General features: G+C 38.9%; 2 protein-coding genes and 1 non-coding gene across 4 annotated transcripts; 2 read left to right on the top strand and 1 right to left on the bottom strand.

Annotated features, from left to right (window-relative positions):
* The first annotated feature begins 469 nt into the window (after window positions 1-469).
* On the top strand, window positions 470-12,438 carry LOC110386402 (fatty acid synthase). Its single transcript, XM_062673104.1, has 13 exons — window positions 470-603; window positions 1,167-1,370; window positions 1,788-1,974; window positions 2,613-2,772; window positions 2,846-3,013; window positions 4,477-4,630; window positions 4,909-5,092; window positions 5,860-6,008; window positions 9,564-9,745; window positions 10,143-10,262; window positions 10,714-10,823; window positions 11,228-11,418; window positions 12,330-12,438. Exons 1-13 carry the CDS (start codon window positions 550-552, stop codon window positions 12,348-12,350), a joined length of 1,884 nt encoding a protein of 627 aa, XP_062529088.1. The 5' UTR covers window positions 470-549; the 3' UTR covers window positions 12,351-12,438.
* LOC119629739 (U6 spliceosomal RNA) lies at window positions 6,130-6,236 on the bottom strand. The gene has a single exon (XR_005245641.1). It is a non-coding gene; the product is annotated as a U6 spliceosomal RNA (small nuclear RNA).
* Window positions 12,240-26,547, top strand: LOC119629676 (fatty acid synthase). 2 transcript variants are annotated; one of them, XM_062673097.1, is made up of 17 exons: window positions 12,240-12,438; window positions 12,524-12,643; window positions 12,893-13,002; window positions 13,603-13,753; window positions 13,883-14,054; window positions 14,327-14,439; window positions 14,517-14,681; window positions 14,938-15,110; window positions 15,267-15,416; window positions 16,437-16,643; window positions 18,382-18,493; window positions 19,156-19,312; window positions 23,671-23,821; window positions 23,909-24,047; window positions 24,378-24,554; window positions 25,569-25,671; window positions 25,953-26,547. In XM_062673097.1, exons 2-17 carry the CDS (start codon window positions 12,557-12,559, stop codon window positions 26,393-26,395), a joined length of 2,610 nt encoding a protein of 869 aa, XP_062529081.1. In that variant the 5' UTR covers window positions 12,240-12,438; window positions 12,524-12,556; the 3' UTR covers window positions 26,396-26,547. The 2 variants fall into 2 exon arrangements, with proteins under 2 accessions (XP_062529081.1, XP_062529082.1); XM_062673098.1 differs by lacking the exon at window positions 15,267-15,416.
* The last annotated feature ends 299 nt before the right edge of the window (window positions 26,548-26,846 follow it).

The raw sequence follows: 26,846 nt of genomic DNA, 5'->3' as shown, positions 1-26,846 counted from the left end.
CTAATGTAATCTACATCTTTTCCTTAAGGAAATAGCAAAAAGGTTAGTCGACATCACAGGAGACCGAAGAACTGGCAGCTACCTTGGACAAAGAATTAGTCTAGCTATTCAAAGGGGGAACGCTGCCAGTATCTTCGGAACTTCGCCTAAAGGGACTCCTTTTAATAATATATTTAAGTCATGAAATTATTATAATTATTATTTATTATTTAATATTATTCATAATGTAAATATATATAAGGTTTGTAAATTATGTTATGAAATGTATAGATATTACATGATAACTCAAGGAATGTCGTGAGGATTTATATGACACAACAAAGACACGACAAACAACAATTTGGGTTGTTGTATGTTTGCTCGTAAGAAGTTTAACATGTATATACATGATAAGTATTTTTTAAGTTAATTTTATTTTATTTATAATTTTATTTATTAATTTATTTTTTAAATTCTATAGGTAATCCGGAATCAGATAAATCTGAACTAGAAGCTTTGACTGATGTTTTCTGTGACAAGAAAACTAATCCATTGTATGTAGGCAGCGTGATGTCCAATATAGGTTTTACCGCAGCGGCTAGTGGCATTACATCCATTATAAAAGTAAGTGTTTTCCAAATACTATATCGTAACTCCTAGCCACTATTTAAATTAGATCTTGCGGACAAGAAATCTAAATTATATATTAGTTAATTTCTGATATTTTAATGTTTTATGTATACTAAAGTTTCAAAGAAATACTTATTCGATTTGGGATATACTCTTTTAGTATTGATTTAAACAGGAACTATATAGCTATGCATGTATTTTATTTATTTAAGATAATTCTAATGTAATATTTTATAGGACCCATATAAACAAATACAAAACTAACTTACCTCAGTAATTACAATTGTAAAGTGCAAAGTAATGTGCAATTCTTACTATATTTGCCTACAGTTTAAGTAATGACAATCGAATTTAAAGAGTTAACTCCAGTTGTGCGTCGAAGCTGACACGCACATTTTACTTATCGAAGTTTACATAAACAATGGACAGTGTAACTTTTTTACAGAACACGACGTAAGCCCTTTAGGCATAAGGTCATATGAAATATTTTACTGGAAAGTAAATGAATAAAAACAATTGGTATGAGATATTTATAGGGTGACAATTAAACATTATAGGTGCTCCTCGGCTACCAAAACGGTTTATTTGCTGGTAACCTACATTACAATAAGCCGCGCCACGACATAAATGCAATAAAAGACGGGCGAATTTGTATTCTTGACGATCACTGCCACATTAACGGAAATTACGCAGCAGTCAATGCCTTTTCAGTAACTGGAGTCAATGCTCATGTTTTGTTGAAAGGAAACCGTAAACCAAAGGTAAACTGTATGTTTTTTAAGTCCTAAAATAATAATACTGTTTAGATTTTAAGAGAATGAAAGATTCTTTGTTTTGGAATTCGTAAACAGTCCCAGGATGATACACTTCCGCAATTTTGCAATTATATTGTACAATATAAAATTACTGCAGTATTGTTTTACTATATCTTTGTAGACATTATTTATCTAAATTTTCTAGTCTTCTATTATATTGATTTTCAACGCTGCAATTTGTTTGTCACTTTAAAACGAATGCTTGTTAGTTTTTTCCTATAAATCACTGCGGTACAGTATCCTTGGAACAAATGATATATAGTTACAATTCTAGCTCACTTATCTTCTACACGAGTTAAGTACTTTAAACATATTATTATTCTTAATTGCGAGAATGTTATACATAACATTAATGTACCACAGGACTTAGCCAAATATAAATCCAACATACCACACCTGGTGACAGTATCAGGAAGGCAAGATACTTCAGTAAAAAAAGTACTCGATAATTTAAAATCAAGACCAATAGATCCAGAAGAACTAACATTATTTCACAACATACATTCGGTGGTGACTCCAGGGCATTTGGGAAGAGGATACACAATTTTGGGTAAGTAGCGTTGCAGTTCCGACAGGGGCCGGTAGGATATTTTTTAAGTGAAACTTCTTTAGAATCGTTGTGATTTCAAATTCGATGAAACGAAATGAATGAAACAAAAAAATAAGTGTGCCAAGATTGGCTTACCAAAGCGGTCCACACGGTCTCGCGTCCCCGACTAGTTCAGTGTGTTTTTGACGTCCGTGCATGCTGTCGTGGCTCTCGGAGCGTCCTGAGATACTTTTATTTTGTATTTAGTTTGTTATCAACAGATGTCGCTGCACGTCAATTCAACAATTCCTGAATCGCGGTGACGAGATGTTACACAGTTGATAGACGTTCTCGTATTTCTCTTGTTAAATCATGCTAACCTGGCGTAAGGATACTGTGATCATGCAGGAGGTTCTCCAGGGTGAGGCTGCCCCATTGTACTGCGGAGTGGTAGACCCTTGCGATTATTTTTACTTTTTATAAGTTTCACTTCTACCGTGTGTGACTTGCAAACACACATCTTTTTTTTCTAACTATAGCTTCGATCCTATTGTTGATCGAAGAACTAAAGGTATTTACAGACTGTAAAAAATAGAACATTCAAAGCTGCTAAACAGGTATTAAAGCCCCCTTTTTATATATTTTTCAATTCGTTGCAGAAACACAAGAGAATCAAACAGTAAGTTTAGGAGAAGCAGTGAACTATTTCGATTATGCCAAACGTCCGTTGTGGTTTGTGTACAGCGGGATGGGTTCTCAATGGCCTGGGATGGGCGCGGAACTTATGAATATCCCAATATTTTCCGCAGCTATTGAGCGGTAAAAAGTACTCCCTTTTATTTTTTACTTTAGTATATTATGAGCCTCTTTTTATCAAAAGACCCTTTTGCAGCTGCCAAAAAGCACTCGAACCTAAAGGAATAGATATCATGCAAATCATAACGTCTACTGATCCTGATATTTTCAATAATATTCTAAACGCTTTCTTGGGTATCGCGGCCATTCAGATCGGTTTGACAGATGTCATGTATGCACTTGGTTTGGTTCCTGATAATATCATAGGTAAAGGTTTAATTATTATATAGTAATAAAAACTGTAATAATAAAATTTGTGCTTATGTTATATTTCCATAAGTTACCGTGGTCTGAAGGACAAAACTTCTCTCAACTTCTTGCTTTAATCTCATCAGTTGATCGCAGTAGAGTTCAGAATCGATGGTCCTGCTTATTGGTAACAGGTCATAATGAATAAGCATTTCCAATTCCACCACACACACAGCATCACCTTGCTGCGAGTTAACCCGGGCTTTGCCACAGATCGTACGAAAAATTATAAAAAATTACACATTTTCCTAATTTGAATTTGGAATTATCTTCTTTAAAATTTAAACTTTTAATTATACCAAAACCAATCAGATACTAATAGTATAGCCAAGGATATTTTATTACAAGTTCATACATACAATAAGGCAAAAAGCCTTATTCCCCAACCTTTTATTACACATTCTATGCTCGCACGGTGAGATACCACTAACCTATTTCTATAGCTACAACTATAACAGTAAGAAATTCGTTGTACAATACAAGTGAGACATGTTTCAAGGCGGTATTCACGGCATGTGTGAGTTCCGGTAGTAAGTTCACACGGGTAGGCCACAAACGACGTGTTCTATCGTCTAGAATTAATATGTATGACGGCGCACCGACCTCCGGGGAATTTTTGGAAAAGGTGACGTCAGATAAACTGACGCTACCATCTCCATCACAAGGCTCACTCATTGCAAACGAAACACCAAATTATAGTTTAACACTATTTAATTACAACACTTCGCCTAGCACTGATATACACACTTAAAAATAACCTTAAAATAATACAACAGTATGTACTCACAGAGCTTCTGGTCGCAGCCGAGGCGCAGCACAGAATGAAGCTTTTTCCGTCTTGATCACAAGCCGCCACTTTGAAAACAAAAACGGTGGCTCTTGTCAAGTCGGAAATCACTTCAAATTTACAAATTATTAAAACGCAAACTCACTCTAAATTATCCAAACTTGATAGTTAAATCACAAATTAATTTAAACAACTAAATTAGGTCACTAACTAAACCTAAAGTTGAATCTATTTTTACAAACGTAATCACGTGGTATCGTTTCCGCGTATTACAAAATCTGGCGGAGTTCCTTAAAACATTAATATTAACCAAACATCGTGTTAAACAAGTATACGTCTCTTAAAATTCAAGAAATGAATTTAACAAATGATTAAACATTCCTCTGAAGACGAATGGTAATGCAAAGTTATCGTTTGCTGCCCAAGCGACAGCAAACCATAACATTGCATTTTGCTTAAATTAACAATCAATCTGAACTATATTTACTACACGTGTGATAATTACAATCAATAATTACGCCGCATGTTAAATTAGGAATTAATCTTGACTGATTAATTAATTTTTCCATATAATTAGAGTGGTGCGTCGACATGTATAATCATGATTTTAATGTTCTTTATAAATAAATAAATGGACACAGTGTGGGCGAGCTCGGCTGCGCATATGCAGATGGTTGTCTGACAGCAGAGGAAATGATTTTGGCAGCGTATTCTCGTGGTCAAGCATCCATTGAGACTAAACTCATCAAGGGTTCTATGGCGGCCATCGGGATGGGATACAAACAAGTAGAGTATTCAAAAAAGTTTTATAAAACAAATTTTGCTTTAAAAAAATTGATCTGTGATTGTGTTTTTCAAATAGAACTTGGGAACTGTTCGATTAATTACTAAGCCGTTATGTATATAACTTGAACAATAAAATAGATAAACATGGTTAAAATTTGGCTTTTTTAAATGAAGATTTGAAATGGTACACAGAATTTCAGGTGTAGGTACTTACCATGTCATTTCCAACAACCATGTGTATAAGGTAACTAACTACTAAGTTTTGCAAACTGTTTCAGATCTTACCTCTGTGTCCTCCAGAAGTAGACGTGGCGTGTCACAACGGCCCGGATTCTAGCACTATATCCGGCCCAGCGGATGTGACTGCTCAATTCGTAGCCGAACTGTCAGCCAAAGGAATATTTGCTAAAACAGTTCCTACTGCGAATATCGCGTATCATTCTCGTTACATAGCTGCCGCTGGTAAATCTTGTGCTTGTTTAGACAATGAAGAAAAGTATCGAAGCTATGATATCTATATATTAATACGTGAATCAAAAACTTTGTATTCCTTTTTACGAACATTGCGCGGACGAAGGATTATGAAATTTCCTACGCTTATAGAGAAGGAGTGCAGAATGTTAATATTTTTTTAAATTATGCATAATAAATGCATTAAATCAATTAAAAATAATATCACACACACTACCGTGTATTTGACACAACACGCATACATGCTATTTGTTTATTGTCAAACTTTTCTTATTGCTTATTAGTCTGTGGTCAAATTGAGAATAGATTAAATATTGTTGGTCTTTATTAATATTTGTCTAACGTGTAGGCTTGGCAAATCTGTGATTATAGAAGTATAATAAGTAGTCTTTAACAATAGAATCATAATAGTGTACATACTTATAATTTCAATTATTTTAGTCGAATTTCGATTACGACCCCCCAGTTAAACTAAGAACTCGAATAAATGAACAATTCTAATTCTAATATTAAATTTTGGATACAAACTTTAAAAAGCTTTCGGTTCCATTATGAAATACACCAACCAGTTACTTTCCAATTGTTTAAATAGTAAAGGATTTTTTTTTAAGATTTATATATATTATTTGTGTGTTTTATAATTCCAGCTGTAATCAGAAAATGAACCTGCATAGAGAAAATATCGTATTATTAATAACTGTAATATATAGATACATTATTTAAATGATGTTAATATAGTTTCTTTATTTTTATTTGAGGCTCAAATCTCTTACAAATGCTGAAGAAGGTCATAAAAAATCCACGTCTTCGTAGTGAACGTTGGGTTTCCACGTCTGTTCCTCAAGAGGATTGGAATAATGCAGCAGCCAAATACTGTTCCCCTGAATACCAAACTAATAATTTGTTGGTATGTACTGATTGTTTCAATAATTTTCAGATGAAAAATACTGAATCTAATTTTCACAACAGTGATTCTTGTGCATGTACAAACAACAACAAAATTAAATTATTTTTTTTCGATATTGAATGATCGCATGCATACCTTCCCATTTTCGTGTGTCAACCTTGCGCAGGGGCCATGCTAATCGTCTCCGTATTGCCCCAACTTTACTGTATGTACTTTCGAAACAAGTAGATGATTCGCATGGCCAACCAAACATAGCTTATTCATCATTTTCATCATCATCATGGTTCCAAACCGGTTTCGGCCAAGGCCAAAATTTTTTGTTTAAAAACTTAAAAGCGCGCTTAAAGTTTAAAACTTAAAAGCCTTAATGTCCGCGCCTCTCGTGCTCTCTAATATGGATAGCCTATCTTGTTCTTGAACGTGCGCAAACAGAAGCTACACGTAAGAACATCACCTATGAAGTTGTAAAAAATGGTGGAAGACGGTTTATTTTTCAGTTTGTTTCGTCTGTCATCCAGTTCACGCCTCCTATCGTTTAAAAGACACACACGCTCAGCTGCACCAAGCGTCTCCACTCCAAACGATTCTGTGCTTGGAGCTCCCAACGAGAGGGATCAATGTTGCATTTTTTCATATGCCTCTTGTGAACATCCTTATATCTTAAGAATTAGCCGCCACTTTTTCGGTTGTCAGGATGGAGTTCAGAGTTGAAGATGCGCTTTGCTATCCTCTAGTCGGACATTCTCATCACATGGCCACACCAGAGCAACTGACGCCTCATTAAAAAAGCCTCTATACCGCCAATACTGGTTCTTCTTAAATCCTCCTGACAGGATCTGACCATGATATGTTCATTATCTGTCGGAGGTATTTAAGGTGAAATCTATCCAGCACTCGTATATGTTTGCGATACAACCACCATGTTTCTGAGGTGTATAATAGATTAGACAACACAATTGGCAATGTGTACACTTTTATTTTAGTGTTTAGAGAAAGGTCATGCGAACGAAAAACTTTATCCCGAAGCTTCTCAAATGCCGCCGAAGCAGCACTAGCCCGAGTATTTATCTCTGCATCAAGGTCTCCTTTATTTGTTATCACACTATCAAGGGACCTCAACTTGTCAACCTGCTTAAGCACACAATCATCGACAGATACAGCAAGCTCCGTGCGGTCCATAGCCATGGCTTCTGTCTTAGTGATGTTAATCTTTAAGCTAAATTTCTAACAAGCACTATAAAGATTATGACCAATCTTTCTCCTGAAAACCAACTGGGCTGTCAAAAACAAAGCCAAGATCATCAGCATACACAATCTCCGTGATGATGTCAAGTGAAGACCTGGAGCAAGCTCTCAGTCTTCCAATACTGAAAAAAATCCCGTCTGTTTTGAAACGTGAATGGACTCCATTATTAGATGTTTCTGTAACCCTTTCCATAGCCACAGAAAAGTACTGTGCAAATAGTGTTCGGGCCAAGACACAACCTTGCTTTACGCCATAGCTAACGGGAAAGAAGCTAGATTGTCACCATTAACCACAACGCAATAGTCCATACTATCATGCAGTAGTCCCATAAAAACTCGCGGGGAACGCTATCGAAGACTTTTTCTAAATCGACAAAACAGAGATATAGCATCGCAAGTTTCCCGACCTGGCCGAAAACCAAATTGTGTCTCAGGCTTTTGCTGACAATTTCTTAAGACGGTTGAGAAGAAGCCTAGCGAACACTTTTCCAAGAATCGAAAGAAGTGATATGCCTCTGTACGAATTACAATCGGCACGGTCCCCTTTTTTTTGTACAGAGCACATATGTTCGACTCTGAAAAAGCTTCGAACGCTCTGGTTGTAGGTTAATAGTAGGCAGCGGCTTGGCTCTGTCCCTGGCATTGCTGACGTCCATGAGCGACGTTGACCACTTGACGGTGACGGTGACTACCAGTTAATGTAAGAAAGATCCGCCGCACGATCAACATCCCCCGTCATGACTTACGCGAGTGTGGTGTTCGCTCACGCGGCCCGCACACACATAGACACCCTCGAATCTCTACAATCCCGCTTTTGCAGGTTAGCCGTCGGGGCTCCGTGGTTCGTGAGGAACGTTGACCTACACGACGACCTGGGCCTCGAATCAATTCGGAAATACATGAAGTCAGCGTCGGAACGATACTTCGATAAGGCTATGCGTCATGATAATCGCCTTATCGTTGCCGCCGCTGACTACTCCCCGAATCCTGATCATGCAGGAGCCAGTCACCGTCGACGCCCTAGACATGTCCTTACGGATCCATCAGATCCAATAACCTTTGCATTAGATGCCTTCAGCTCTAATACTAGGAGCAGGCTTAGGGACCCCGGTAACCGTATTCGTCGAACTCGACAAAGAGGTCGACGTGCAACCTAACCCATGCATCAGCCCGCTGAGTTTCTCGCCGGATCTTCTCAGCGGGTCGCGATTCCGATCCGGTAGTAGATTCATTCGCGAAACAATTGCTCTTGAGTTGTTAGGTCTCCTTCGGAGGCGCTCGGGCAGTTGTTAGCAAATCCCACCCCTCTTGGCTGAGCCTTTGCTCGCCCACCTGTCCTGGTGAAACTGGAAAGGCCTTCGGGCCACCAGTAAACTTTCAATCATAAAAAAAAAAAAAAAAAAAAATAAACGATCAACATCCAGCAAACATCGGAAATGATCAGCCTACCGCTGCAACAACTCCCTCTTATCAGATATTAAACGACCACCTTGCAGCCTTCAACAGTACATTTTAACCCTATACTGTGGCCCAATGATCTTCCGCATTTCACCAAAAAAGAGTCCAAGCTGATTTGCATCAGAAAGTATCTGCATGTAGCTAGCCTTCTCTAGCCACCACTTATCTTTAATACTTCGCATAAACTTTCTTAGTTCGGATGCATTTTGCTTGACTCATGCACTGTGGTTTGCATTAAGTATCAAGTGCGCACCTTTGATTTTTAGCAGCTCCCGATGGAGGGCAATGACATCGACAAGGACCCCATTATTCTCATCAAACCAATCCTCATTAACTCGCTTTTGTAACCCAAGCGTTTCAGAAGAAACTTTGATTATCTGATACGTAAAGTCAGACTATTTGAATAGCTTGTCACCACTCTCAGTATCCACTTGCGATGCATACTCACTTAGCTATTGTTTATAAATACCTCTCAATTCGTTTCCTTGCAGCTTCTTTAAGTCTATTCGCTTAGCTTGAGCTTTACCAGATCTAGAAAGAGGATCGTATCTGTAAATTTGAGATTACTAGTCTGTGATCCGACCAACAATGAGCCCTTTATGATGCCAATACCTTGACCTCGGGTGCATCCACGTAGTTTTGTATTTGGAAGGGAGGCGGAACATGGTGTTGGTCATAGCCAACTTAAAATTGGAACAAAGATCAAGTAGTAACTGCCCATTGCTATTCATATTATCCACACCATGCTTGCCCAAAACTAAATAATAGCTTAATAAATGAAAAATAAGTATTAATTTAAATTACAATGAAAAACAAAGTGAAAGCGATTAGTGAACTACCTACATGTTTCAGAACCCAGTTCTATTCGAAGAAACGTCTCATCTGATTCCAAATAACGCCATTCTCATAGAGATAGCTCCACGTGGACTGCTACAGGCTATTCTGAAACGTTCTATATCACCTGACTGCTTTAGTATATCATTGACTAAAAAAGGAAATGGTAACGTCATACATTTACTTCAAACCATTGGGAAGTAAGTAAAGATGAAATAAATAAGTAAGTTGAAATTAGTTGTAGGTACACTTAAATCATCAAGTATGTTATTCCATACAAATTTAAACGGCGGTCAACTATAATGTGCAGCAACATATTTTTATTCGGGGGCTATAGGTTATATTATCATTATTCAAGTATGAGGGAGATAGCCGCCGAACTTTCTGTATCTCCCGAGTAGATCCATACCATTTTAAATAATGACTTGAGTATAAATTCTTATATGGCAACGTCATACATTTACTCCAAACTATCGGAAAGTAAGTAAAAATTAAGCACACCACCAGCAAAAAGTCAGATTCAGTGAAATCTGAAAATATATCAAGCCAAAAAAATATAGAGAATTCCTTTTCAACTTCAACCCTTAAATATTTCAGGCTATACATTGAAGGATGCACACCAGACATCAAAGCTTTGTACCCAATGGTAGAACTACCCGTTTCAGCAGGGACTCCCATGCTATCACAATTGGTTGAATGGATGCATCTACAGGAATGGTAGGATGAAAATTTTAAAATCATAATGAATAATTACTTTTTATATTTACTTTTATCCTATAGACAAGCCATAACTGCCTTGGCTCACTGATTTCAAGTAGTTATCGATTCAGTAGATTCTACAGTGCGAGTGCCACCGCTCTAATGAAACACGAAGCTCATATCACAACATATCGTTGTAATGGCATCATCAGCTTTCAAACCAAATTGCATGAGGCTTTGTAACAGAAATGAACCAGTGGTAGTTGCATACCCATCAAGGCGCGCCAAACAAAATCCAAAGTCAATGTTACAATAATCTACGTAATTTATGGTCATGATGCATCACGTGATTTTCTAAAAATATCTGAATACAAACATACCAGACATTCTAAATGTTGAGCCGAAGACTTTGAAGCCTTCATTCATCAAAACTTGTCTACTATAATGACTGTTGAAAATTTAACTACAGGTACGTTCCAAAGCCACAAAGTACTGAAATAATAACTTGTGCATTCTGCGAACATTTAATATCCGTGCATGATAAAGAGCATAATTATTTGAGAGGAAATATTTCTCAAGGTAAGAATTCATACTGATTATGAATGATAGATATGAATAATGATCAAAGGGAAAACCAAACGTATGATTGCCCTTAATACAATTAAGCAAAGAAACATGAGAATGATACAAAAGTATAATAAGCACTATAAAAACTAATAAACTTTAGCACGCTCAAGTGCTTTCCAAATAATTTCTTGGAATTTAGACATGAGGTCCTAATAGAAAAACAGTTTTAATGGATTCAACTCCAAGATATCATCCACAGCCCCAAATATTTGATAATTTTATGCATTCGCCCTTAAGTCTTTAACATAAGCTTGATAGTTCAAAAGAGAACTCGAAAATTGCAAAAAATACGTATTTCTGTCGATTAAACTGTCAAGACGTTCATACAGACATATAAAAACATTAGACCGTTTTAGGTAAAATGATATATCCTATTGGAGGAATATTAGTTCTAGTCTGGGACACTTTATGCATGTCGATGCTTTTGCCCAAAAAAGAGGTATCGGTTCATTTCACCGACGTTCATATAGAAGTACAACCAATATTTAGTGAAGAAAAGTTATTAAGACTGCATGTAGCGATCAACAAGGGAAATGGACTATTCGAGGTCAGTATTTTATTCAGAGGGCGATGTAATAATGATTGGGCCACACTTTTTCGACTGCTACGGAAGGAAATGTAGCTGCAATGTCTTATTTTTTGAAGTAAATATAATACCGACTGTATTGTAATATTATATTATTATTAATTGATTTTTTTCTTAATCATTGAGATTGGGTTTGTTTGAGTTTGAAATATTTACATTATAAGGGTATCTGCTCGGTTGCCGTAGTTTCGTTTTTTTTCCAGCTTCTTTTGATATATGTACTAGTTTTTTTCTCATAATTATTTATTTTAAATAGAATATTTGGACTTTATAAAAATAATTTCCTTGCTTCATTATGCGAATTTCTGTTTCCCGTTGAGGATATAGCTATTCTTCTTCTTAGTCGTTTCAGACTTGACAGAGACTTCAGTCTTGATTTGTTTGGTTCTCAATATTGGAGACCTGCTGCACGGTTTTGTGCCGTACACCCTTCCTTGCGCGAAGAGACATTATATGGACTGGTTATACTGTCTGAAAACGTGTCCTTTTCTTTTCTCTACAGTCCACATTATAAACATGAGCTGCTATTTTTTTTTATTGGTTAGATGGGTGGACGAGCTCACAGCCCACCTGGTGTTAAGTGGTTACTGGAGCCCATAGACATCTACAACGTAAATGCGCTACCCACCTTGAGATAGAAGTTCTAAGGCCTCAAGTATAGTTACAATGGCTGCCCTACCCTTCAAACCGAAACGCATTACTGCTTCACGGCAGAAATAGGCAGGGCGGTGGTACCTACCCGTGCCGACTCACAATAGGTCCTACCACCAGTGAAACAATACATTAACAAAAAGTGCCATAAATAACAAAAAGTAAGAATTTCGGACATATGAAGAGTTTTGTACACATGTTAATATTTTTAAGTATTTCAGATGTGGGAGTGTGTTTCTTAAAGGTATACGATTTCGTCAAACTCCTAGAATTCCATATCCCACGAGTCTGTTGGTTCCATCTAGCAAAAACGAAACTGAATTGATAGAGGCAAGTTAACTTAGTTCGATAAGATATTTAATGTCACTCTTATATGATGACGCTACAGCTATTAATTGCTTTTGGTTTATTTTAGTTGAAAATAAAAACTCCTTCTTGTTCAAATGCGATGCTTCTAAGCGCAGAGCCTGGGAATATAAATTCCGTTCACTGGGCTCAAGTCTCTGAACCATCTGGATCCGGAATTCTTGTAAAGGTAAACTGAATCATTCAATATTCCGTCCAAGACAACGGAATTTATCAGATAAACTTTCATTGAAAAACAGTATAGACTTTTTCGATTGGTACACTATTGTTCAACAATAACAATTTGTTGACAGCTGCATACAAGAGCTTATTCTTTTTATAATCTAGTTTCTCTCTGTATCTGTTTAGATCGACAAAACCATCATTTTTCTTGTTAAATAATAGATTCTAATCTATAGAGTAAATTTATCGATTTTAGGTTCACTACGCAAGCCTTACTCCTATAGATGGTAAAAAGGCAACAGGAGCAGTATCTCATCAAGCGAATGAAAACTGCTACGGCATGGATTACAGCGGTGTTACTGAAAGGTACAATATTTGTAATAAGAATTCTGGTTCTTATTCTGATTCGGCTTTAGAAAGCAATAACAATTAATTTAAAAAAAAATGTTTTTCGGGGCCCCAGGCTTCAAATATAATGATTGGAATACTTTATATAATCAGTGTCTTGACCGTCTATCTCTCTGTCTGACATTTAGAACCATTTTTCTCAGGAGCAAGTATGGGAGGGGTATCCAGTTAAAATAAATTCCAAACAATAATGTTAACTGCGAAAGATAGTCATAAAAAAATCAAGCTTCTAAATCAACGCAATCAGAAGTCATAGCCATATTTTTTCATTCATAAAAACCTATAGGTTACTTCCAGTTTTCAATGACACTTTTGGAATTAAGCAAGTAGCAAGATTCTTATTCATAATAAAATACTATTTGAGCAAATACGCTCTGTCATCGCATATAACACAAGTCTCAAAATAATGAACACGCGCATAGCATATTCTCAATATTACTACTGAAGAGCTTCCTGTACGAAACATTTTAGCTTATAATGGAAGCCGTAGCAATATCCATAGCTTTATAATTATATCCAAATTAATTAGTCTTTTTTTTGTGTGTGTGATTTTTGTAGTGGAATTCGTGTGATGGGTATAGTACATCGAGGTGCTTGTCAAAATTATCTTCGAACTCACCCTGATCTGTTGTGGCCAGTCCCGGATCACTGGAGTCTCGAAGACGCAGCAACTGTTCCTTTAGCTTATGCGTATGCTTTTTACTGTCTAGTAAGTATTGACGTCTGATTGATTATGTTGTTTTATTCTTTTCAATTACAAAGACATTACGTATCGTGGAATCATTCGGTTACTGATTTTCTTTTTTTGCTTTCGGTATATTTCATATCCATCTTTCAGACAATTAAAGCAAAACTTTATTCGGGTATGAAAATTTTAATACACGAAGGAGCTGGAGCACTCGGCCAGGCTGCCATAGCCATTGCTCTGGCACACAAATGTCAAGTGTTCACTACAGTTGGGGACGTGAGAACTAAAAGTTTCTTGGAAAAGCTCTATCCAGAATTGAAAGGTAACCAAATCGTTGCATTAAACTTTAAATACAAGTATGATTATTATAAGTTGCACCTATTTGGGCCTCTTTATATGCACGTCGGTCGGTATCTGGTGTCTATTAGATCGATGGGTCGACGATATTCGTGGGATCACAAATGAATAAGATTGGCCTCAATCCCGGCATAAGAATCGTACTCGCAATAAAAAATATTGTCGGCAATAGGCAAACTTAGTCTGAATATAGCATTTTTGAAACCCGCAAGGAATAGACGATTGTTATATTTTCAGAACAACACATTGGGAATTCTCGAGATATGACTTTTGGTGACATGGTACTATCAGCAACAAATGGGAAAGGTTGCGATGTTGTAATATGCAATGTCGAACCCTGGCTCAAACATGTAAGGAATTGGATTTTTTTAACTTAGCTAAAGGTGACATTGCACACTTTGAGGTAAAATAATGTTCTTCATTTCAGGTTTCACTTCAATGTGGTGGTGCTTTAAGCATTATAATTGACACGGCACAAATATACAACCAGGAGAAGTTCGAATTTCGTATGAATAGTCTGATCAATGATAGATCCTATGTAATTGCCGATTTCTCGTCCATCTTCGATTTTGCGAAAAATGAAGAATTTAAAGTTTGTGAAACATATCTTTAATTTCGCGAGTGACTTAGAGATAATTTTAGCTGCGATAATAAATACAATAAACTAACTGAATACCGTGTCCAACCTGCAAGCTGGAAACCTAAGATCGAAACCTCAATTGCATTAGAATATCCTACTGTGATTAATTTAGAAATTAGAAAACGTTACTCATGTCTATCGCAATTTCAACAAAACTGCTTAGGGTATTAAATTGAGATCTATTCGTTGATTTGGTCCGTATGTACAGAAATTACAAATCCTCGTGAGTGGGGGCATCTCCAAGGGCTACGTGCGACCACTAGGGCGAGTGACCTATGCTGCAGATGAAGCTCCACGAGCTCTACGCCTATTATCGAAGGGTTGGCATCGAGGACATGTGCTTTTAAGACTTACAGATCGAGCGCTTCCAGCTAGCCCTAGGTAACATCCAAATTTTGGAATCTCTAGATACAACATAGAAAGAACCACAAAAATGATAATTTTTTTAAGCCATGTTCTAACAAGATCTTTATTAAGTCACCTCATTACAAGTTGTCATCAATTGAACTTATATTAGGTATAATATTACAATTACAGGATCAACTATACTTCTGAATGCAGCCATTTAATCATCTGCAGCGACGAATATTTTGGTATTCAGTTGGCACAAAGGCTTATCAGTAGAGGAGCCAGAATGCTACATATCTGTTGTTCGAAGCTTTCATGGTATCTCCAACATCAAACTGAGTTAGTAAAAAATATAACATTCATGCATGGATTTGTTCGTTAAGAAAGCATTATATCCCATTTCAGATTCTCAAATTTCACATATAATTAATTAATTCGATTTAAAATGTACATCTTCAACTCAATTTTTTTTTTTTTATTGCTTGGATGTGTGGACGAGCTCGCAGCCCACCTGGTGTTAAGTGGTTACTGGAGCCCATAGACATCTACAACGTAAATGCGTCACACACCTTGAGATATAAGTTCTAAGGTCTCAGTATAGTCACAACGGCTGCCCCACCCTTCAAACCGAAACGCATTACTGGTTCACGGCAGAAATAGACGGGGCGGTGGTACCTACCCGTGCGGACTCACAAGAGGTCCTACCACCAGTAAAAAAATTACGAATTACGTTAAAATTATTTCTAAAATTATGAATAAACGTTATAACAGAAAGATGACGTTACATCGTTGCATTTTATTTTGATATTACAACAATTGAAACGATCATCACTACAGATCTACAAATTCTGTTCAGAATGAAACCGATAGCCACTGGCATTGAATAACAGTAGAATGTTATCTGCCAACGCTGTATTGAATAGTGTCATCTGATTCCACTCGCACTGAAAAATCTTCTATTTCTCAAAATTTTCTATTTTCATTGTAAATTACTCTTAGCATAATCATATCAGAATCATCACCATCATCTTATCATAACATTCTTGTTATCATTATCTTTTATAAGTCTATTTCCCAATAATGCTATGTTGACTGATATTGCTAGAGTGTGTTACATAGTGGCATAAGTAGGTGCTACTGCAACTGATAATTCGACAAGACTTTTTTATTAGAAAGGTCGTATTCACATATTGGTATGTGCGGGCTCCAAACCAGGAAAGTCTGGCAATAGTACTAGGTACAATACCGACTAGATTATTGAATGTCCGCAGTCACTGGATTAATATTCTGTTTATATGCAACACCTCAAGGTTTATATATATTTATAGAATTAATTAGACCAGTAGTGCTTTATTTCAGAAATCTTAAATCTCTTGGAGTGAATGTTATCGTATCTTCAAATAACTTAAAAGATTTGGATGATGTTGCGACCGTCCTAAAGAAAACTATAGCCATGGGTCCGGTAGAAGGCGTATATGTGACGAGCTTCAAAGATATGGATAAATATACATCAAATAGCTTGGAATACCTTGATGCTATGTCACGAAAATTTTGCCCATTCCTGAAGTGAGAATTATTATAGTATTCATAATTTATTAAAATTAGAATAAATTTAAATATTATGTTTGGCCATTTATTATGATTATCAATATGTAAACAGGATGTGCCACTACTAAAAAAATATATACACGTAAAAAAGTTACATTTCTTATCGTACATATCGTATTTAGTAGACAGATTTCATACAAAAACGAAATTATTAATTATTCATGTTCGATAATAGAACTTAATTCACAACAAAAGTACCATTAAGCCGTTCATTTACTTTTACGCGTCATAACCAGATGGACAATAACAAATTCGATCAACTCATTTCAAACAAGGAATACAACAAAAAGGCAACCATATTACTAGCTACATAAAGCCCAAAACATATTTCAAACTTATTACGGCGAATATTATTAAATGTGACCTGTAAAGCAAAAAAGAAGCTGTTTAATACGTCGACACCGTTGGAGCGGACTAGTGGTGTCGGCGCCGATGTCACATAGACATAGCTTATTTGGAGGAGAAAAAAGTATTCAGTATATGCTCTCAGTTCGTGCCACCAGTTAGTAATACATGTTCTTCCTGTTAGTACTGACTGGTACTAGGGCGTCTTATGAGGCCGCACGGGTAGGTACAACTACCATGCCTATTTCTGTCGTGAAGCAGTAATGCGTTTCGGCTTGAAGTGTAGGGTAGGTATGTATGTAATGAATGATTGAATGTCAATCTGTCATATGACAATTGACAGTTGTTTAAAATAATTTTTCGGTTAATTGACGTTGTGAAATGTGTTATAAAGAATTATTGAAGAAAGGGCATTAAATGTTATTTTGTAATAGTAATTATGTTGTTTAAATAAGAAAAGACGAAATTGCGTTTCTTCTAAACAACAAGAAACAACATTTAATGCCCTTTCTTCAATAATTCTTTATCACACATTTCACAACGTCCATTAACCGAAAAATTATTTTAAACAACTGTCAATTATCATATGACAGATTGACATTCAATCATTCATTACATGTATATCTCTGTTATGTATATTTACTCTATTATCTATATTTAAAGTAATTATATTTAAAAACAAGAACACAAATTGGTAATGGACAGATTTATTTTTTACTATGAATCATATTACGGAACCTTACCTAAAACATAATTCAAGTGTTCGCAAAAGAATAGTTTTTGTGAGAAATAGATGAATGAAAGATGAATACAAAGTGTTCTTTATTCCGGAACTTAGGACCTTTTGTTCTGTTGAATTGATTTTTCTAATAGAACACTATTCTGTTTGATTGCCCTTTGTGGGATACCCTGTATTGGTAACTAGCGTTAAGGCTTGACTTTCTAGTACGCTTTTAAGACTTACTGACTTTTTGCATACTTAAATAGTTCTCGACTCTGACGCATATAACATAATAACCAGAAAATTACGAAACATAGACATCTTTCTCTTTATTTATTGAAAATAGCAAAACCATTTTTATATGTTTTTCGAGGTCTGATATACAACAAGGATTGCGACTTTGTATTAAAACTCGCGTACAAGAGACAACTTGAAGATCGGTAACTGCCATCATTTATTTATCTTCAAGTCAAAATGTTGATAATTGAATTTAAAATATCATCTATATAGACTTTAGAATCGTGTGGCAAAATTAATATATCGATCAGCCTTCTTAAACTCGAAGGTACCGGCTTTAAACCGCCAAGGATGACTCACAGATATAATAAAATTTTAATGTTTTATTTTTAGATATTTTGCAGTAATCACAAATAGTGAAAACTTTGGGAAAAAAATGTCGATTTTCAGAGCGAAGGATAATTTAATTATTTCACGTATTGAAGTTCAAAGGCCAGATTTTTGTGTGAGTTTAACTTTTAAAAATCACAGTTTAAAATCTCAAAACGAAACACTATGTCTTTTGATTTGTATTTTGATGCTACATAAAATTTAAAGCAAAAATCTATTTTGTTCGCAATTCGCGATTTGCCCATCAGTTTTCATTTTACATGACGGAGCAATCAATACAACGATTAAATAATATAAATATTCCAAAATCCAATGTTATCCAAAAAAGGGAATGAAAGTCATCGTGGCTTAAGGGATAAGACGCCCGGTGCATTCGTATCGAGTGGTGCGAGTGTGCCGGTATTCAAACCCCGCAAACAGGTACCAATCTATTTTATTGAAATACGTACTTAACAAATGTTCACAAATGACTTCCACGATAAAGAAATCTTTTGAAAAAGTCTTATGAGCCAGCGCGGGTACCACCATCCTAACTATTTTTGCCTTAAAGCCCTAATAGGCTTCGTTTTCAACACGTCCTTACGGATCAATCAGATCCAATAACTCTTGCATTAGACACCTTCAGCTCTAACACTAGGAACGGGCTTAGGGACCCTGGTATCCGTAATCGTCAAATTCAAAACTCAACAAATAAAAAAAATACCAAAATAAAGGAGAAAGGCTCACATATCCGAAGTTAACGATACGACTAAGTTATTCATTAAAATAATCCATCAGGGGGATACAAATACTGAAGTACTGTTAGACAGAAGAGCTTGGGATCTATCGCTATTAGACGCAGTCGAGACTGGACTTTGCTTCAAGCTTCCATTGGTGGTCGCACAAATCAACACTGAGACGTCGCCGCTGTATCAACAGCTTGCTGATGTCGCTGGTAAATCTTTACGTTCAATATAAGTATTTGTATGAAATACAAGATTGTACCACCCCCGCGCCCGCGTCGGTTACGTCATCACGCGCTACGTCCGCCGCGACCTCGATCGTTTCAAGTTCAGGCTCCGATACCGAATCGGAGATGGATTTCGAATCCGCGTCAAGCCCTCAGCCTGGAACTTCGGATGGGTTCCAAACCGTAACGCGCGGTAAAAAGCGTACTCGCGCCGTGGAGTCCCGGAGCTCCACGACGAAGCAGACGAAATCCGCGTCCGCCTCTCGACCGAAAGTAGTAGTTACACCGGAGTCGGACTCCGCGCGCCGCGTAACCCCACCGCCGCGTCCCAAGCCCGCGCCCGCTCCCAAAGTAGTTGCCCCGCCCCCGCTGATACTTCAAGAGAAGACAGCGTGGAATCGCGTGTCTCAGGCCCTTCAGGCAAATAAAATTAACTACACCCATGCGCGTAACGTCGCGCATGGGATTCAGATCAAGGTCGCAACGCCGGGCGACCATAGGGCCCTCTCAGCATACCTCCGAAAGGAGAACATAGGTTTCCACACCTATGCTCTTCAGGAGGACCGCGAGCTCCGCGTAGTAATACGCGGAGTCCCTAAGGAGCTAGAAATAGACTACATTAAGGAGGATCTGACCGCTCAGGCCCTCCCGATAGTTAGTGTGCACCGGATGCACAGCGGGCGGGGCAAACAGCCCTATAATATGATACTCGTGGCGTTAGAACCCACCCCGGAGGCCAAAAAGAAGATCGCATGTCTCACGACAATTTGCGGCCTATCCGGGATCTCGATCGAAGGCCCCCATAAGCGTGGCACTCCCGGGCAGTGCTACAGATGCCAACTCTATGGCCACTCGGCGCGTAATTGCCACGCGCGCCCCCGCTGCGTGAAATGCCTCGGCGATCACGCTACGTTAGATTGCGTTAGAGATAGGGAAACCGCGACCGAACCTCCCAGCTGTGTCCTATGCCTTAAGCAAGGGCACCCCGCGAACTACCGTGGATGTCCTAGGGCTCCGCGAAAACGTCCAACCCACCCGGCTCCGCGAACCGTCGGCCCAAAGACTTCGGCACCTTCAGTGCCGAAACCCGCCTTCGTGCCGGCTGCAGTTCCCACGGTCTCGGCGTGGAAAAAGCCGCTGCCGTATACGAAGGCGGGAACGGAAACCGCACCCCCGCGCCCCAGCCCCTGCTCGCACCTCGCCCCGCGCCCGCGTTCCGTCCCCCGCAACCCTCTGCCGTCAACGACTTCGCGCTCGTGCGTGACTTCGTCACCGCGGTCAACTTCGACCGTCTGCGATCGTTCGCAGACGCGATACGTAGGTCGGTAACCCCCGAACAGCGGCTCGCGGCCGCTTTCGATCACATGGACGTCTACGAGTCCGTGTCGCGTACGTTATAAAATCTTTACCGGTAACCAATGGCGCAAAAAGGTAGAGAAAAACCGTATTCCCTTACGTTAGCATTCTATAATGCTAACGGACTCGCGCGGCAACGCGATCAAATTTTTGAATTCCTCCGCGATAATCTTGTAGATATTCTATTAGTGCAGGAAACCTGTCTGAAGCCCTCGCGTCGCGACCCGAAAGTCGCGAATTACGTCATGGTTAGGAATGACAGACTCACCGCCTCCAAAGGCGGGACTGCCATTTACTATAGGCGGGCCCTGCACGTTGTCCCTCTCGATACTCCCTCGCTCTCACATATCGAGGCGTCAGTGTGCCGTATCTCGCTGACGGGACACCAGCCGATCGTCATCGCATCCGTTTATCTCCCCCCGGACAAGCCCCTTCTGAGCAGTGACATCGAGTCACTGTTCGGCATGGGAGACTCTGTCATCCTGGCAGGCGATTTGAATTGCCACCACACTAGGTGGAACTGCCATCGTACAAACGTTAACGGTAGGCGTCTCGACGCGTTTATAGACGACCTCACCTTTGAAATAGTCGGTCCCCCAACTCCAACATGTTATCCGTATAACATCGCGCTCCGTCCGAGCACTATAGACCTGGCATTGCTTAGGAACGTAACTCTGCGCTTGCGTTCCATCGAAGCAATGTCAGAGCTCGACTCAGACCACCGACCTGTCGTTATGCAGCTCGGTCGCCCTCACAACCCAGTCACTGTTACGAGGACCATGGTGGATTGGAATAAGCTGGGCAGGTGCCTAGCCGACGCCGCTCCGCCAATCCTCCCTTACGGCCCGGATTCGAATCCATCCCCCGAGGACACCGTCGAATCCATAAACATCATTACCGATCACATCTCTTCCGCGATCATTAGATCTTCTAAAGAAGTCGATGTGGAGGACAGCTTCCACCGCATCAGACTGTCCCCCGATCTTAGGAATCTCTTAAGAGTTAGGAACGCGGCAATCCGGGCCTACGATCGTCTTCCCACGCATTCAAACCGGATTCAGATGCGTCGTCTACAACGCGAAGTCCACTCCCGCTTAAGCGACGCGCGTAACGATAATTGGCATAGTTATTTAGAACAACTCGCGCCCTCCCACCAAGCATACTGGCGACTAGCTAGGACTCTCAAATCCGAAACTACCGCTACTATGCCTCCCCTCTTACGCCCTTCAGGCCAACCACCGGCATTCGATGACGATGACAAGGCTGAGCTGCTGGTCGATGCACTGCAAGAGCAGTGCACCACCAGCACTCAACACGCGGACCCCGAACACACCGAGTTAGTCGACAGGGAGGTCGAGCGCAGAGCTTCCCTGCCGCCCTCGGACGCGTTACCCCCCATTACCACTGACGAAGTTAGAGACGCGATCCACAACCTCCAACCTAGGAAGGCACCAGGCTCCGATGGCATCCACAACCGCGCGCTAAAATTTTTGCCAGTCCAACTGATAGCAATGTTGGCTACAATTTTAAATGCCGCTATGACGCACTGCATCTTTCCCGCGGTGTGGAAAGAAGCGGACGTTATCGGTATACATAAGCCGGGCAAACCGAGAAACGAAACTTCTAGTTACCGTCCGATTAGTCTCCTCTCGACGATAGGAAAAATTTACGAACGTCTCCTTAGGAAACGCCTCTGGGATTTTGTTACCGCGAACAAAATTCTCATAGACGAACAGTTCGGATTCCGCTCAAAACACTCGTGCGTACAACAAGTGCACCGCCTCACGGAGCACATTCTGATAGGACTAAATAGGCGTAAACAAATCCCGACCGGCGCCCTCTTCTTCGACATCGCGAAGGCGTTCGACAAAGTCTGGCACAACGGTTTAATTTACAAACTGTACAACATGGGAGTGCCAGACAAACTCGTGCTCATCATACGAGACTTCTTGTCGAACCGTTCGTTTCGATGTCGAGTAGAGGGAACTCGTTCTCGTCCCCGTCAACTGACTGCCGGAGTCCCGCAAGGCTCCGCGCTCTCCCCGTTATTATTTAGTTTGTATATCAATGATATACCCCGGTCTCCGGAGACCCATCTAGCGCTCTTCGCCGATGACACGGCTATCTACTACTCGTGTAGTGTCAAATATCTAGGCGTCACCCTCGACAGAGGGATGACATTCCGTCCCCATATAAAAACGGTACGAGACCGCGCCGCGTTTATTCTAGGACGACTCTATCCAATGCTTTGTAGTCGAAGCAAACTGTCCCTCCGCAATAAGGTAACTCTCTACAAAACTTGTATACGCCCCGTCATGACGTATGCAAGCGTAGTGTTCGCTCACTCAGCCCGCACCCACTTGAAATCCCTTCAGGTTATTCAATCACGATTCTGCAGGATAGCCGTCGGAGCACCATGGTTCCTTAGGAATGTGGATCTCCACGATGACCTGGAGCTCGACTCTCTTAGTAAGTATCTACAGTCGGCATCGCTGCGCCACTTTGAGAAGGCGGCACGACATGAGAACCCTCTGATCGTAGCCGCTGGAAATTACATACCCGACCCAGTAGACCGAATGGTAAACCGTCGACGTCGCCCAAAGCACGTCATTACGGATCCTCCTGATCCATTAACGGTGCTTTTAGGCACCACAAGCACCGGTCACCGTCCTCGTCGAACCCGTCGCTTGCGACGAAAGGCTCGACGAGCGAACTAACTCATAGACACAGCCCACTGAGTTTCTCGCCGGATCTTCTCAGTGGGTCGCGTTTCCGATCCGGTGGTAGATTCTGCGAAGCACTGCTCTTGCTAGGGTCAGTGTTAGCAACTCTCCGGTTGAGCCCCGCGAGCTCACCTACTAACGTTAGGGCGAAGCTGAAATAGCCTCTCAAGGCTATTAGCATAGGTAGGGAAAAAAAAGATTGTACTTTGTAAGAATAAGTCTTGCACTAAACAATTAATGATGATGATTTGAATTCATTTTTAGATCTTCCATTATTAAAAGAGGCTGGCGACATGACCACTCTACAAGATTTGGCTGCTGGAAGTGACAATATAAAATTAATTAAGGAATTTTTACGTCTGAAATATCACGTTTGTATTTCGGAACACAACGTTTTGAAGTTAAATAAACAAAAGTAAGTTTATCAAATCCAATAATTGATTTATCCATTTTAATGAGGAGAAGAAAGATTTGTCTTTACTAACACTTTCCTGGGTTTCAGACTTCGTGAGATAGATTTTCTTGCAAACAACTTTGAGCACAAACAAGGTTTGGCTGTTTACTTCTCTCACATAGCTGAAGATGAACTCAGCTCCGATACTCCTATATATTTATTGCCTACTCTTGGTAATGCAAATGCGGTGAGTAGAGTATTGGAAAACTCTCGAAAAATTCTCGAATTGACGAGTTATTATATTTAGCCTTTGACCTCTAATGCTTTCCGACGAACTAAAGTGGGCTCTACATTATTTAAAAAAGGTCAAAAAGTAAGCTTTTAGTAAATGCAATTGTCCTTGACGTACTTATTAGTAGGTTCTTACTAGGATACAAAACAATATTATACTTGTTAACATTAATTAAGAGAAAATTTTAAATGTAACATATAATCATTAAACTAAGTAACTATATAACGAACTTAAAAAAAGTAACATATATTAACTAAAAATAACGTTAACACAAAATCTGTGCAGGAAAAACAGGTCGATGCACTGAAGTCTGAGTACTTGTGCGTTGTTCCTGGGATTGAAGGTCATCACGTAAGATTTCGTGGTCTCTGTGAGAGACTCAAACTGCCCGCGCTGGTGCTGCAGCCAAGTTTGAATGTGTTGCACGAAACCATAGAACAGGCTGCTCAAAGCTACTCTAAGGTACCTAAAATTTTTAACTTAACTGTAACCAGTAACTGTTAGAATTTGAATTCGAAAAAGGGTTAGTGTCTTGTTTCTGCCGTTTGTTTTGCATCACAGAATTGTTTCTAGAATAAAAAAAAGAATGTCACTTAGAACCAATTTCATTATCTTTTTCATTATTCAAGAGCATATTCGTCATCATTATCATCTTCATCATCATCATCATCATCATATTCAAGATCTCTTTTCATTATTTTCTTGAAATGTGCAAACATTTCTTCGTCGCAACGGAACTCATTATAGAATTCGATGGTATGTGGCAAAAATCATCAATAAAAATGTATTGTTTAGTAGCGCAGTGGTTCGAAGAAGAACTGATGAAGTCTGGTTCGGTTTAGGTACCATAGTCAAAATAACTCTTATTGAGGTCAACAGTATATGAAGTAGCGGGTATTTTGGAGCCGAGGCTCCCTAGACGGGAGTAGATCTCCACGCGAATCCAGCCTTGTACTTTGTGATGCACAAATCGTTGTCCTGATGTGTGCTTTAGTCTGTTAAGGTCTGCCGACATTTGTTTAATACTAAACACCGCTCCATACTGGACCAGATTTCCAGAAGAACGAGCACAATGGAGAGAGCTGGAGGAGGCTTATGCCGCGAGGCACGCCGAACTGCGAGATATTATAAGACATATTAAATGTATAAATCCAAAAATGTTAAATTGCATCATGCATGAATTTCAGAATAAAGGGCTTTATTTTTATATTATTAAAACCGCTCCAACCATTGAATCCTAAGTGTCTTAGAAGTTTCTAAAGGATATTCCTTGAATTCGAACACTCAAGGGTATCAAATTTAAGGGCAATCTTATTTTCTATGAAAAAAATGGGGGATACAAAAAGGCAAAACTCGCAAAACAACCATCACTACAGTTATTTTAGGCTATGTCAACTAAATGATCCAGCTATAAAAACTGACCAACAAAAAAGAATACTCGTGAAACATGATCCATCAAATGCTGCTTATTTTCAGATACTCATGGAAAAAATTGGTGTCGGTAACAATTTCTACTTGCTTGGGTGTGATATTGGAATTTTGATTGCGATGGAACTAGCTGCAATACTTGAGAGAAATGGTAAATTATTCCAAAACAATTTTACAACAGCAAAAAACTAAACAATTCAGAAGTATTCTATATCATAGTAAATCCTATAAATGCATATTAATTTCGAGAATCATTTCCATTCTAGAGTCATTTCCATTTCCAAATAAACAACGGAGCTTAAGGATTTCAAAATGAAATTTCGCTCTAGCTAAATAGTTTTCCCTATATTATTATGCAAGCTACCGTTTAAAAAAGCGAATGTAATGCGTGTAACTATACTTAAACATTTGGTATTTTTATAATAATTGCAGGTTTTTTGGGCACCATATTTTGTCTCGGAACTACACCAGAAGACGTCAAGCCAGTAATTGAACAACAACTAGGGGCGTTCTCAACAGAAGACCAACTGCAGCTTGGAATTTTAAAACATATTTTTACGCTACTAACTGGTGAAGTACCATCAGATTTAGATGAAACTCTGGACCCTCACTCTTCATGGAATGAAAAAATTGACGCTTGTATCAAAATGATGGCCGGTCGTATAACACAAACAAAGCAATATGTGAAAGCGTTAATAAATTTCGTCTATGAAAGAATTCTTAGCATCAAACAGTATGAATCCTCATCTTTGCCAATACTGAAGTCTAGAGTCGTGATACTCCGCTCCCCAGGATATTCGTCAACTTCATCTGCATCATCATACGTAATTGAAGATATATCAGCACCACTTTGTGATGCTGCAAAAGATGTGTGATGTGCAGCCGTCATCAATGACAATTTGTCAACTGAAATATTGAAAGAATTCAAAACGAAGAACCTATGTGATATCTTTGTGATAAATTTTGACGACAAGTACGTAAAGGCGTACTAATATTAAATAAATATAATTTTTGTTTTGCCACATAATCATCATCTTTAATTTCTATTTTATTTATTTTCTTCCTGAAGCTTTGCTTATAGACAGATTAATACCAGAACTTAAGGGGCTGGAAATACCAAATCCGGGAACGGGATGATTTCTGTTTTATTTACTACATTGATTGGTGCCAGAAAACCAATTTTTGATTTAATTTTTATTACATGATTTTAATCCTACATCCCAGTTGTGATTTCCATAATGAACTTTACATTATATATATATGGAGGCTCTGAAACTTTTCTCGGGACTGTTTCTCTGGCCACTTTATACTAAGCTGCAACCAAGC

Source organism: Bombyx mori, chromosome 16 (assembly GCF_030269925.1).
Source record: "Bombyx mori chromosome 16, ASM3026992v2".
In the NCBI taxonomy this organism is placed as follows: domain Eukaryota; kingdom Metazoa; phylum Arthropoda; class Insecta; order Lepidoptera; family Bombycidae; genus Bombyx; species Bombyx mori.
This window is presented reverse-complemented; position numbering and strand designations above follow the sequence as displayed.